This window comes from Erpetoichthys calabaricus, chromosome 18, assembly GCF_900747795.2.
Source record: "Erpetoichthys calabaricus chromosome 18, fErpCal1.3, whole genome shotgun sequence".
In the NCBI taxonomy this organism is placed as follows: domain Eukaryota; kingdom Metazoa; phylum Chordata; class Cladistia; order Polypteriformes; family Polypteridae; genus Erpetoichthys; species Erpetoichthys calabaricus.
The window spans coordinates 5,872,687-5,887,714 of NC_041411.2; the positions used below are offsets into that span (position 1 = coordinate 5,872,687).

General features: G+C 46.0%; 1 protein-coding gene across 4 annotated transcripts in view; it reads left to right on the forward strand.

Annotated features, from left to right (window-relative positions):
- The first annotated feature begins 1,979 nt into the window (after nucleotides 1-1,979).
- The window catches only part of atxn2 (ataxin 2), a 99,179-nt gene continuing 86,130 nt past the window's right edge, over nucleotides 1,980-15,028 (forward strand). For 2 of the 4 annotated variants that reach the window (XR_003718971.2, XR_003718972.2), the window contains exon 1: nucleotides 1,982-2,585. Coding sequence is in view for 1 of the 4 variants with exons in the window: in XM_028825276.2 (XP_028681109.1) it covers nucleotides 2,482-2,585 (104 nt within the window). In the remaining 3 variants the exon portion in view is untranslated. Of the gene's footprint in view, nucleotides 2,586-15,028 lie in introns of all 4 variants that reach the window. The other 2 variants (XM_028825276.2, XR_003718969.2) reach the window with 2 other exon arrangements.

Here is a 15,028-nt window from a genome sequence, read left to right on the forward strand (position 1 = left end):
ACAAACCAGGATGCCTTATGGTGTGGAAAAGCAGCTTCGCTCTCGCAGGATGCCCTTGCTACATCAACATAATGTGTCAGATTACATTGGGGGAATCGAATGCTTCTTATGATTAACACCCCTGTCTCGTTTTCTTGTATAAATCCTGAAGTTTGTGTGGGAAAATTGCAAGCTCACATTTCGAACCTGCTTTTTGTGCATACCCAAGATTTCTAAATGAGGGCCCAGGGTACTAGAAACGACTTATTCAACGTATAATTGGTTCCATTTCTTTTAGTTTTCCATATGGAGCACAGATAGGCCAAATGACTTGCTGAGGGTCACACAGAGTCAGTGGTGGGGTTTGAACCCACAGCCTCAGTGTCTGAAGTCCAAAACTGTAAGGAGTACACCACCCTGCCTATAGAACTGTCTTATAATTGGAAAGTAAAAGACGTGTTCTGTGTTGATCGGATTCAAAACGCAATTTGTTCTGTATTTTTGTACACATCACACTTTATATAATCCACACGAAAACCTCCAGCAGACCCACAAGAAAACCTCATGGGGGATGCCCACCAGACCCATCTGAAAACTTCATGGAGGACCCCACCACCAGCAGACCTTTGAGAAACCCTCAGGTGAGACACCCCAGCAGATCTGTGAGAAAGCCCCATGGATGAACCACACCCAACACACTTGTATTGTCTTTAAGTATAGCCAAATGTATTATAGTGTCATGCCAGGGCTGGAGGGGCTTTGGGGGTTACCCCTTATTTCTCCACATAAAAGGTGGTGATCCTAGACAAAGCTATTGTAATGGCAGTGACAGCTGTTTGAATTTGCTGACCATCAATCTGCTTGAACTTGTCCTTAAACGATCTTGGATTTTAGGAGGCCCAGGCCCCTCCTGGACCTTGTGATCATCAGAGGTGACTGTGTGCAGAGGGTGCAGACCTATAAATACCTGGGAGTGCAGCTGGATGATAAATTGGACTGGACTGTCAATACTGATGCTCTGTGTAAGAAAGGACAGAGTCGACTACACTTCTTTAGAAGGCTGGCGTCCTTCAACATCTCCAATAAGATGCTGCAGATGTTCTATCAGACGGTTGTGGTGAGCGCCCTCTTCTACACGGTGGTGTGCTGGGGAGGCAGCATAAAGAAGAGGGACGCCTCACGCCTGGACAAACTGGTGAGGAAGGCAGGCTCTATTGTAGGCATGGAGCTGGACAGTTTAACATCCGTGGCAGAGCGACGGGCACTGAGCAGACTCCTGTCAATCATGGAGAATCCACTGCATCCACTGAACAGGATCATCTCCAGACAGAGGAGCAACTTCAGCGACAGACTGCTGTCACCGTCCTGCTCCACTGACAGACTGAGGAGATCGTTCCTCCACCACACTATGCGACTCTTCAATTCCACCCGGGGGGGTAAACGTTAACATTATATAAAGTTATTGTCTGTTATACCTGCATTTTTATTACTCTTTAATTTAATATTGTTTTTTGTATCAGTATGCTGCTGCTGGAGTATGTGAATTTCCCTTTGGGATTAATAAAGTATGTATCTGTCTATCTATCTGTCTATCTAAACGCCAAGAACTCGTAGCCGTCATGGCAGGCATCCTCCCATGACTGGACTCCAGTTAGAAATACACTAACGTACAATAAGGCAGGCAACTGCTGCTTTATTAAACTTATAAGATATATTCTAGAGAGTCACTTACGGCGTAGAGAAATGGCCCGAGCTGTTCACTCCGATGTGACGTCTCCCTGTCAACTTGTAAAAACTGATTTAACGCGCCTGTGACCCGAACGCAGCCACAGAGCGTCGGCTCGGGACCGCGCACGGGAAGCATAGGCAGGCGCGCTCGTGAATGCGCGCCCGCTCGCTCGCTCCCTCCGTGTAGCGGCTGCATACTTGTGCCGGCTCACGTGGTCGCTCTCAGCACTGCCAGTTGCGCGATCGTCCGACTTCCTGTAAATAGTCCGCCCAACCTGCGCCCCGGTATTTGGGAAAAAAACGAGTCGTTCACCTGAAACCTTCGAAGGAATTGGTGGGATCGGCCAAGCGGGAACCTCCGCACCCTTAATCGGGGGCTGTCAAGAAGTGTCACGGCGAGAAATTAGCAATTAGCGAGAGGGACGCAACGTTGTGCCTTGGTGATATCCTTCCGCGATTTTTTTGTCTCCTTTCAGACTGTTTTGGTCTTTTAGCCGAATAGCAACGGAGAAAAGAAACTCAAGAGAGTTCGGGGGAAAAAAATCGTAAAGAGGCGAGCGTACTAGCAAAAGCTGCGATTGGCGAGTCTGACGTAGTGTCGGAGGTTGTCTGCTTTACTACACATTAAAAGGACACTCGAGCTCTTATTATTAGTCTTATTATTTTCTGAAGAAGGAAACAGTTTTTTTTTTTTTTAGTTTTAAAGCAGACGTTTCGGCCTGTGAATCCCAAACAAAAGCAAAGCATCCAATTCAAGTTGTTTATGGGAGCAGCATGTCAATGAAGCAGGCCGGCGGCACCCGAAAACCCGGCGGCAGCGGCGGTCCTTCTGCGGCCTCAGGAGCAGGGGGGAGCGGTGGGCGACAGAGCCTCGCCAGGTCAGTACTCTTGCCTTTTCATACCTTTTGCCTTTTGTTATCCCTGCTCCGTTTTATCAATTTTCGCGGCGGCGGTGGCGAGGGTGAAGGTGAAGGAGAGGGACGGGCAGGCTGGCGTGTGTGGCGACATTCGATTTGGAGGTGTGCACCGAGCGGCCTAGTTCGGGGCCGTCAGGCCTTTGCCAGCGGACCGCAGCCGATTTGTGCCTCCCCTTCTCTTCTCCGGCTTGTCTGTCGTTATGTGTTTTCTATTGCGGATACTCCTGCGGGACGGCAAACTGCGGCAGGCACCGGTCCGTCCGTTTAAACCCATTCATATGTAGGGGGTTGACTCTGGTCGTCGGTTAAGTGGACAGGCGGTCGCAATGTCAACACGAGCGGCGGACTGCAGGGACCTGTCAAAGAGGCGACCCGTTAATCGCGGCGATCATTTTTGGCCACAACTATGGCAGGCCCACCCCCAAACCGCGTTGGAAGGGGGAGAGTTGCGGAGCAGCGTGTGCGTTTCGTGAAGCTCATCCCGAACTATTAAGAGCCAGAATTTGAGCTTTTACTCTTAATAAAAGTTCATTAAGGTTGTTAAATCGTCCCACTAGTTTTCGAAGAGCTGTAGCAATGCTAGCCTATTACTTATGAATTTGATGCAAGATTCGCCCCGTCCATCTTTTCTTAGTGGCCAGAAGGCCCCTGGGCACTCAGTTGGCCATTTAAACCAGAAGGGACTGCCAAGGTGATCACCAGTTCATGCTGCAAATCTCAACAGGCTGCCAGAGTCGAAGGAGGTGACAGCGATTGTGACCTGACAATGTCTGTCTGCAGCTGGCTGTGCCTCCAGGACCGCATCATTTGGTTGGTGGTGTTTTAGTTAAGTGGGCTCCAGAACTCTGAGCAGTTGATTTTCATTTTGCATTGGTAATATTAGGACTGTCTAGTATTCTGGTGGGCGGCGCAGTGGGTAGCGCTGCTGCCTCGCAGTCGGAAGACCTGGGGACCCGGGTTCGCTTCCCGGGTCCACCCTTCGTGGAGTTTGCATGTTCTCCCCGTGTCTGCGTGGGTTTCCTCCGGGTGCTCCGGTTTCCTCCCACAGTCCAAAGACACGCAGGTTAGGTGGATTGGCGATTCTAAATTGGCCCTAGTGTGTGCTTGGTGTGTGGGTGTGTTTGTGTGTGTCCTGCGGTGGGTTGGCACCCTGCACGGGATTGGTTCCTGCCTTGTGCCCTGTGTTGGCTGGGATTGGCTCCAGGAGACCCCCGTGACCCTGTGTTTGGATTCAGCGGGTTGGAAAATGGATGGATGGATAGTATTCTGGTACTGATAAATTACCAAACTTTTTCTTTAAAACGGTACGGTTACCAACATTTTGTTGTGTTCGAAGTAAACTATAAAGTTGTCAAAAACCTTCTGCTCAGCTCTTCATTCTTGCACTTTGTGACAAACCTTGCCTCCCCAACGCTCTTTAAGGGGGAGCTGGCGCTTGAACTGAGGCGACGAGGTGTGCGGTTATGCCAGGGTGGCTGGAGTGACACCCGGGTGGGGGGCCGAGTTATCTGTTTTGTTACTGGTAAAGCTGGTATTGATAGCCAAGTCAGAAAGTTGAGTACCGATCTAATGCTACATGACGTTTAGCGCCCTTTGCATTATACATCATCGATGTTACGCGATACGATTGCCATCTTTACCGGCACACCCATTTTGAAGGCGTACCACTTGATTCGTTCTCCTTATATTATGCTTAAGATGAGGGTGGTGAGAAGGGTTACCTGTTTTATGAATAATAGTGATGGCCGTGGCAACTAATACACCTGGCACTTATAAACGTGCAGTGCGGTTTGCTGTGGGGCATGAGCTCTTGAATCGTGAACCCGTGGAGGACTGCTGCTAGACCCTTTTCCTGTAGTTGCCCTTTCACCCAAGTTGTGCTAATTTGTATAAATTAAATGTCCCTTAAGAGGATCTTGCAGTTTGTTCATGAAAAAATATCTGACCCCTGGCATTCTCACGCCTGTTTATAGACGACGGCAGATTTTTAAGCCTGGTCCCGCCATTTCGTGCACACTTTTTTTCCCCCCATCTTACGCTTGTGCACTTCTTCCCACTTGTTTCAGGACAGAAAGACGAGAGGTTTGACGTGAGTTTTGAACAAAGCTTTTGCTTGTGGGAATCCAGTAAGTTATAAGTCTGCCTTTGTGCCCCTTAATAATGGTTAAAGGAATAGTCCACCCAAAAGTTTGTTTCTTATATGTTACCACACGTGAATTTTCATGGACTCTCACCCTCAAGTCAGGTCAGATCAGGTTGGGGAAGCATGCACTGGTACAGCGAGTCCACACCCACCACATGATGAAACTGCTCAGGATCCCAGTTGGAAGACGTGCGCTCCAGTCCCACCCTCCGGAAATGACCCTCCATCTGCTACAGCCAGGTGTTACGTGGGCATCCCCTTGGCCTGGTTCTGTGAGCCGGATCACCCTCGGGTAATCGCACCACATACTGACGCTCCCTCATAATGCAGGTCATGTGCCTCATTTGGATTCCATGATCAACACTAAGTCACACCAGCGGGACTCAAGGATTCTCCAAAGAGACACAGGAGTCCAGTCTTCATCTCCGGTCACTTGGTAGCGTCCATATCTCACAAATGGGGAGCACCAGCACCCTAAAGACTTGGATCTTCATCCTTTTGCATGGATATCGCGAGCACCACACACCCCTTTCCAGTGTCCTCATGATTCCCCCTATGCTCTCCCAATCCATCCACTGACTTAATAGGAAGAATCACGAATGTCACTGCCCAAGTCAGTAAACCTCTCAATGATGAGGTCGACACTGTCTCCGCAGACACACACTGCTGATGGCCGTGCCCACGAGGTCACTAAACGCCTGGCTGTTGGAGTGTTCACAGTGACTGCTTCCAAATGCAAGAGCTCATTAAAGGCCTGGATGTTGGTGTTTATCAGGACACTCGGACTCATCGCCCAGTCTCTCGAGAGCCCCCATAAGAGCCTCCATTGACTCTCACCCTTGAAGCGCCTCAACTCAAGTATTTGCACTGTGATGGTCAGTCGCAAACCCGTAATGTCTGCCTTAGAAGCGGACTGCTTGCAGTTTGAGATCCCCATTAGTCGGTCGCACAGAGACCCATTCTAACCACTGCTAGCTGCGCTCTTAATGGTGGCGTCTGCTGATCTCTCTCTTTGTGTGTCTGCCACCACCTTTTCTGCATAGTGTCTAGTCCATGCCGATCAGTTTCTGTTAAACAAGGGAAGCTTTGGGCCCGAACCCCAATTTTAAAGGAAGATTCCGCTTATTATGTTTTTTACCCCATGTACTTTGTAGTGATTACCGAGAAAAAAGTTCAATCTTTTGTTTTCATGCCGAACAGGGATAACCAAGATTACGGTGTAACAGAAGCCAGAGGTGCCTAATTCTGTACAACAGTAAGCAATGGAGGGGAGAAATAAAAACCTTGGGTTACTCGTTTTGCGTGATCCACATGTGTGTTACTCAAAACCTGCAAAATGCAAGCATGTTATAAAGGTGCTTCCAGAAATTTCAACGCATACCATAAACTTGTAGCGCAAGTTCTGCACTTATGGGGGTGTATTGATAAGGGGGGACGAGACTGAGGAGAGGAGTCAGTGGGGGGAAATTTGAGAAGTGGCCGCATCTTAAAATCAGCAAAAACAAGGAATTGCTCATTGACTTACAGTCATGGCCGAAATCAGTACCCCTGGAATTTTCCCAGAAAATGCACCATTTCTCCCAGAAAATTAGTGCAATTTATAAATGTTTTTGTATATACATGTTTATTTCATTTATGTGCACTGGAACAACACAAAAAAACACAGGAAAAAAGCCAAATCTGACATCATATCACACAGAACTCCAAAAATGGGCCGGACAAAATTATTGGCACCCTTTCAAAATTGTGGGTAAGTCGTTTTATTTCAAGCATATGATGCTTGTTTGAACTCACCTGTGGCAAGAAACAGGTGCTGGCAATATAGCAATCACACCTGAAGCCAGTTAAAATGGAGACAAGTTGACTCAACCTTTCTGTTGTGTGTCGCACTAAGCATGGAGAACAGAAAGAGGAGCAGAGAATTGTCTGAGGACTTGAGAACAAAAATTGTGGAAAAATATCAACAAACTCAAGGCTACAAGTCCATCTCCAGAGATCTTCATGTTCCTTTGTCCACTGTGCGCAACATAATCAAGAAGTTCACAACACATGGCACTGTAGCTAATCTCCCTGGACGTGGACGGAAGAGAAAAATTGATAAAAGACTGCAACGAAGGATAGTCCGAATGGTGGATAAACAACCCCAATCAACTTCAAAACATATTCAAGCTGTTCTGCAGACTCTGGGTGCAACAGTGTCAGCTCGAACTATCTGTCGACATCTGAACGAAATGAAACGCTATGGCAGGAGAGCCAGGAGGACCCCACTGCTGACACAGAAACATAAAAAAGCCAGAGTTTGTACTTGAGGAAGCCAAAATCCTTCTGGGTGAACGTCTTGTGGACAGATGAGACCAAGGTAGAGCTTTTTGGTAAAGCTCATCATTCTACTGTTTACAGAAAACGGAATGAGGCCTACGAAGAAAAGAACACAGTACCTACAGTCAAACATGGTGGAGGTTCTAAGATGTTTTGGGGATGCCTCTGGCACTGGATGCCTTGACTGTGTGCAAGGCATCGTGAAATCTGAAGACTACCAAAAGATATTGGGGCGCAATGTAGGGCCCAGTGTCAGAAAGCTGGGTCTGTGTCAGAGGTCATGGGTGTTCCAGCAGGACAATGACCCCCAACATACCTCTAAAAGCACCCAGAAATGGTTGAAGACAAAGCGCTGGAGAGTTCTGAAGTGGCCAGCAATGAGTCCGGATCTAAATCCGATTGAACACTTTTATGGAGAGATCTCAAAATTGCTGTTGGGAGAAGACGCCCTTCAAATCTGAGAGACCTTGAGCAGTTTGCAAAAGAAGAGTGGTCGCAAATTCCAGTTGAGAGGTGTAACAAGCTTGTTGTTGGTTAGAGGAAGCGCTTGATTTCAGTTATTTTTTTTCAAAGGGCGTGCAACCAAATATTAAGTTGAGGGTGCCAATAATTTTGTCCAGCCCGGTTTTTGAGTTGTATGTGTGACATGATGTCAGATTTGGCTTTTTTCTGTTTTTTTGTTGTTCCAATGCACATAAAGGAAATAAACGTGGATACCAAAACACTTGTAATTGAAACAATTTTCTGGGAGAAATGGTGCATTTTCAAAGAAAATTCCAGGGGTGCCGATAATTTCGGCCGTGACTGTAGGCTGCACCAAAGAAACTCTATGCCCACTAGTGTGCCCCCCCCCCTCATTTTAACACTGACCATGACCCCAACTCCCTCTTTGTCCTACACAGCAGCTAGCAGCACATTTTGAAATGACCTCGCCCTAATAGCCATCAATGCGACAATTTAATGTTGCCTGCTGGAGAGGCACTTCCTTTCCAAGATGTTTCCTTTTGTATCGCTGGGTGTATTTGTGCACGTTTTTGACCTTGAATCACTCCTTTTTTTGTTAGGTCCTTCATTGACGTTCGATTTCTCATCTGGGAATTGTGAAGAGTAGCATTATCACCTGTAACGTTATGGTAGTGCGTCCATCCAGTCTTCTGTCTTCTGAACCCAGGGGTATGAAGCTGAACTCTCACCAAACTCCTCCTTGTCGTGCTCCTTCACTTTGCCCACTCGTGCATCCGTCACCTTCTTGCTATTCCGATATCATTATCCTTGAAAGTCTGTGAATGTTTAGACCTGTTCCACGCTAACACAGTTGTGTGCTTTTTGGCCTTTAATCCACACTGAAGGTAGCAGTTTGAAAACTTAATGTTCACATTGTAGCAGAAATTAAGACTCGTCGGTGTGAATTGTAGACCCCATTGTCTGTTCTTAGTTGACAGGAGTGACGCCCACTGTGGTCTCCTGCTGCTGTAGCTTACCTGCTTCAAGTTTTGACGTGTTGTGCGTTGAGAGATGGTCTTCTGCATACCTCGGTTGTAACGAATGTTTATTTGAGTTACTGTTACCTTTCTATCGGCTTGAACCCGTCTGCCATTCTCCTCTGACCTCAAGAAGGATTGAGTTTTCCCTTTTTCGGACCATGCTGTGTAAAACCTAGAGATGGTTGTGCGTGAAAATCCCAGTAGACAACCAGTTTCTGAAACGCTCAGAGCAGCCCATCTGGCATCAACTATGCCACGTTCAAAGTCACTTCAGTCCCCTTTCTCCCCCATTCTGATGCTCAGTTTGGACTTCAGCGGGTCATCCCGACAATGTTTACAAGCCGAAATGCATTGAGTTACTGCGGCTGATTAGATATTTGCGTTAACAATCAGTTGAGCAAGTGTACCTAATAAAGTGGCCGGTGAGTGTAGATGGTAAATAAAGAATACCTTAAATACAGGCAGATAAGAACGGGCGCATAAAACTTTTACAAATTTTTCTTTTTCAATTAAGTTCATCTGTGAGGCTTCGTCCTTTTATGTACAAAGCTGAATTACTTGTGTGTGCTAACGATGAGGAATTGTACTGTGCTCTACAGACTTGACGTCTTCAATCGTCTTGTGCTTTCGTGCGCATGTGTCGCCAAACGCAACTGGGTAGCCATGCAGGAAGCTAAATTACTAGCATCTTGATTGGCAGCACGTAGGCCATTAAGGGGAAGAGTAGAAACCGCTGCTTGGCATTCCCAGCGTCCTAAGCAAGCATCCCGCTACCAGCACGGTGGTGGGGGGGGGGGGGTCGTCACTCTTGGCAACCCCTCCATTAGGATGGCACACCTCTTTTGAGGATCAGTCATCCGTTATTTGTGCCTTTTTTTTGCTCTGAGGTACTGTATGACTAAAGATGTCGAATATGGTCAACATACTGTAGATACTGGTGGTTCATTTTACTTTGAATTACAGTACACGCCGTTTAGGGGGCTGAAGGCCCAATTGCAGGTAAGCAGAGATTGCAAATAAGCGGAGTCAGCTTATAATAGAGTGTGAGCCATGTGCTTCATGCTAGGTATGCACTTTATGCATGTATTGGGTCACTGTGGTCACCTATTTATAAAAGACGCGCCTAACTGCAGTGCCTAGAGCTACAGTTGTGCCTGAAAGTTTGTGAACCCTTTAGAATTTTATGTATTTCTGCATAAATAAGACCTAACACATCATCAGATGTTCACTCAAGTCCTAAAAGTAGATAAAGAGAAACCAGTTAAACAAATGAGACAAAAATATTATACTTGGTCATTTATTTATTAAGGAAAATGATTCAATATTACATGTTTGAGAGTGGCAAAAGTATGTGAACCTTTGCTTTCAATATCTGGTGTGACCCCCCTTTGCAGCAATAACTGCAACTAAACGTTTCCATTAACTGTTGACCAGTCCTGCACACCGGCTTGGAGGAATTTTCGCCCATTCCTCCGTACAGAACAGCTTCAACTCGGGGATGTTGGTGGGTTTCCTCACATTAGCTGCTCACTTCAGGTCCTTCCACAACATTTTGATTGGATTAAGGTCAGGACTTTGACTTGGCCATTCCAGAACATTCACTTTATTCTTCTTTAACCATTCTTTGGTAGAACGACTTGTGTGCTTAGGGTCGTTGTCTTGCTGCATGACCCACCTTCTCTTGAGATTCAGTTCATGGACAGATGTCCTGACATTTTCCTTTAGAATTCTCTGATATAATTCAGAATTCAGTGTTCCATCAATGAAGGCAAGCCGTCCTGGCCCAGATGCAGCAAAACAGGCCCAAACCATGATACTACCACCACCATGTTTCACAGATGGGATAAGGTTCTTATGCTGGAATGCAGTGTTTTCCTTTCTCCAAACATAACGCTTTTCATTTAAACCAAAAAGTTCTATTTTGGTCTCATCCGTCCACAAAACATTCTTCCAATAGCCTTCTGGTTTGTCCACGTGATCTTTAGCAAACTGCAGACGAGTAGCAATGTTTTTTTTTTTTGGAGAGCAGTGGCTTTCTCCTTGCAACCCTGCCATGCACACCATTGTTGTTCAGTGTTCTCCTGATGGTGGACTCATGAACATGAACATTAGCCAATGTGAGAGAGGCCTTCAGTTGCTTAGAAGTCACCCTGCGGTCCTTTGTGACCTTGCCAACTATTACACGCCTTGCTCTTGGAGTGATCTTTGTTGGTCGACCACTCCTGGGGAGGGTAACAATGGTCTTGAATTTCCTCCATTTGTACACAATCTGACTGTGGATTGGTGGAGTCCAAACTCTTTAGAGATGATTTTGTAACCTTTTCCAGCGTGATGAGCATCAACAACTCTTTTTCGGAGGTCCTCAGAAATCTCCTTTGTTTGTGCCATGATACACTTCCACAAACGTGTTGTGAAGAGCAGACTTTGATAGATCCCTGTTCTTTAAATAACACTGGGTGCCCACTCACACCTGATTGTCATCCCATTGATTGAAAACACCGGACTCTAATTTCACCTTCAAACTAACTGCTAATCCTAGAGCTTCACATACTTTTGCCACTCACAAATATGTAATACAAGGGGGCTCCGCCCCCTGCTCGCTTCGCTCACCTACCCCCGGTGTTGGGTATCCTGAAATACATTAGTCGAGCTCGTTCGTTTTGGAGCCGCGCCCGCTTTGCCCTTGGCATTTCAGATGCGTGTTGTAGGCGCCTGCGTTCATTGATTTTATCCAGGCGGGCTCATGTTTGTATATCCGTCAGTCGAGCTTGTTCGTTTTGAACCCGTGCCTGCTTTACTTCTGCAGTTTCAGATGCGTGTTGTAGGCGCCTGCGTTCATTGATCTTATCCAGGTGGGCTCGTGTTTGTATCGTTGAGCTGTATTGTGTTTGAATTTGGTGTAAAGCGTTCAGCGGTAAAATTGAAGCTCTTCACTGCATTTGCAAATGTCAGTGCCATGGCAGGTGCAGTCTGAACGTCATCGACATCGGCCGCGTCCAGTCTCTCCACCTCTTGTAGTTGATTAGCGGCTGGAGTAGATGCCTTCAGGCTTTCGCATATCTCTTCGTCTGTTTTATCTGCACTTGTTGGAGCATTGCTGTTGATTTCAACGGAACGATCAAAGTCATTAGTTGACATTCCGTCAGGCAGCTGTAGCCCCACGCTGATGCTATCGTCCACAACTGCTGCTGGGGCACCCGGAACTGGGATAGTGCCCTCTCCCTCCACAGCTTTCACAAAGCTTGCCCATCTGTAGCAGTTAACGATTGTTGACGTACTGACACGACTCCATGCATCCTTCTGCATGTGCAAACTGTCAAGTAGCGTCAGAGAGCTCAGTTGCTCTCATCGTTTTAGTGTCACCTTGGTCCAGGATAGCCATCAGACGGCGATGCATTAGGGATCGATAATTTCACTTGAAATTTGCTATTATGCCTTGGTCCATGGGCTGAATTAAGCTTGTTGTGTTGGGTGGCATAAAAACGAGCCTGATGTTTGTCAGTCTGATATCATCACCATGTGCTGCACAGTTGTCACACAGCAAAATAATTTGTTGTCTTTTGGACCTCATTGAATTGTCCAGCTTCTTCAGCCACTGCAGCCAAACTTCATTGGTCATCCAGGCGTTGGGATTTGCCTCGTATGCCACTGGAAGCTTCTTGACGTTTTTGAAGCACCTTGGCTCTTTGCTTTTCCCTATTACCAGCGGCGGCAACTTTTCTGATCCCATCCATGTTACAGGCCAGTAGCAGCGTCGGTCTGTCTTTTGGCACTTCAGTCCCAGCAGCTTCATGGTGTTTAAACGTTAATGTTCCCTCGGGTATGGCACGCCAATAAAGCCCAGTTTCATCACCATTGAAGATATCACGTTCATCATACTCTCTGATGATGTCAGGAAGAACTTCAACTATCCAATGCTCGGCACCAAATTCATCAGCGTCCTGCTTTTCCCCGTGTTGCTGTTTAAACTGGATGTTTTCTCGTTGCTTCCAGTGCTCCAGCCATCCATTTGTAGCATTAAATCCCTCAATGCCAAAGCTAACAGCAAGCTGATTGGCTTTTTCAATCAACATCGGTCCGCCAACTGGCAGCTGTCTGCTTCTAGCTTGGCTGAACCAACGCAACAAAACGACTTCAACATCCTCAGATTTTCCTGCCCGTTTTTATTTTCGGTCAGGATTAGCGTTTTTTTTGCCAGTCATCAATCACTTGCTGCCGTTGCTTAACAATGCGACAGATTTGACTTGGATGAACACCAAAGTGCCTGGCAACAGACGCTTGACTTTCCTTACTATCAATTCGTTCTAACACTTCCACTCTATCTGCTAATGACAGGGCTTTTAACGTTTTTTGAAGTCTTACACGCTGCCATATTAGACTAGACCTAATATAACGATATTCCAGCAACTTTTCAAAAAACTAAATTATGTCGATCAGTTGAGGTTCTTTTCAGATCTGTTGGCTTTCTAAGTTACTGAAATAACAGATACCGCCCACACATATGCCTCGACTTTATATGGTGTCGTCTCTCTCTGTACAGTGTATCAACTACAGTCCACTCCACTTGTGTGCACGTCGGTTGAGCACACACTCCACTTAGCTGCACACGACTTGCACAGTCCCTGTTGGCATAAAGTCAAGTGCAGTCGACTCTGCTCAAGCGCACGTGGCAATCTCGCCCGGAGGTCTTGCACTTAAACGGAGTAGACTGTACAGCAAGTGGAAAATGGACTCGCACGGCCATTGCAGCTGTCTGAAGCTGACTGACCCGAAAATCATGAAACGGGAATATTAAAGCCATTGCAGCTAAGCGAATACAGTTAGCAATGGAGTGTATAGCGAAAAAACCTGGCCCTAAACCTGCATTGCAGCTAGGCGGAGATTGCAGCTAATCGAATTGCAGGTAAGTGGAATTGACTGTACTTGTTTAATTTAAATTACTGTAATATTGCTTCACTAGCCGACGCCCGCTGTAGCATACGGCGGAGTAAGAATAGCAACGGAAAATGGTGAGAAAGGAATTCAGAAATCAAGAAGAAATAAATACTTCTTGAAAAATGCAGTGTGCATGTAGAATTTCCGGCCAAGCAGGATTACATGTGTAAGTGATAAATAAATCAGGCTTTCCGAATTCACGTACTATGGCCATGGCATCCTGATCGTTTTGTTGCATGTATCTTGGACTTCCTGGAAATGTGGATGGTAATGTGATCATTTTGCCTACACGTACGTTATTTTCAGCGTTTGCTTGCAGTGCGTCTGATAGTTTCACGCGCAGATCTTGTTGATGTAATCTGAGATAGTTGAGACGTGCGCCCTCTGTTTTAACATACGCATCTACGATGTACTGTTGGAATAGTTTGCCGCTAGAGTGCAAAATACTAAATGTATTCCTCATTGCTAATCTGTACGCGTAAAATTGGCATTGAGTACGCCTTATTCGCTTGGCGGTTCTTTTATCGGGAACATGTTGTAAATCTTTGAGCCAGCCAATGTCTCCGTAAGGGAATAAAAGTGGGTAAACCATAGGATCGCAATTCATATTGAGCATGGAAATCTGTTCACAGGAGTTGCCTATGGGATAGATGCAAATGTGCCTTTTGGCAGGCGGTTCGCTATTTTCTCCGACGAAAATCGCTGCAACATCGGTGTGACATGTCGGGGCATTGTATCGTCTTAAATCCTGCCTAGGGGTTTCCTTGAAAACCATTCGTACAGATGCTGTTGGATTGGACTGAGCGATTTTATACATGTGTTTGTATGATTTAGCGAAGGGGTTGATGGTTTTGAGAATGGAATGTAACTGGAGAATAAATTTTCGCTGCATGCAGAGTTTGCTTTATTACGTTAGTGTACTTCAGTAGCTTGTGCTGTGTCAAAAACATACAACTGTCTATATCCTGGAGAGGTAGAAGTGTCAGCGTATAGTGGAGAGAGATTAGTGATAAATTTGCCCGTGTATTTTAAAACCGTATGGTCTGTGGCCAGAAGGTTGAGTTACCTGTGCACCCATGGAAGCAAACGCTAGAGAAGAGTTGTATTCTCGAATGTGCTCATGATAATTTTTACCCTCTGATGTTTGCTGTGTAAGAAGCTGTTGTAAAGACACGGGTGGCTCCCGCAAAGGTGATAAAGCTACTTTACTGTTGTGGCAGCACCTCGAGTACTTGTTGAATGTATTAAGCTCAGCAGTCCAGTATAGTGCATGACATGGAAGGGGACGAATAGGAATCGAGAAATGCCGTGTGGGCGGGACCAGTTTTGAAGTGGAAGCAGGACAAACCAGAAGAGAAATATATATAAAAGATAATCTTTTTATTGAGTTTGAAAAATATATTTTTTTTTAATAAAATTTCTGTAACATAAGGAATACATTATGCCATTTTGGCCGACATTTCTAATGCTATTTGTAACATAAAAAGAAAATTGGCAGCACTGTGACGCATTCCTAATTCGAG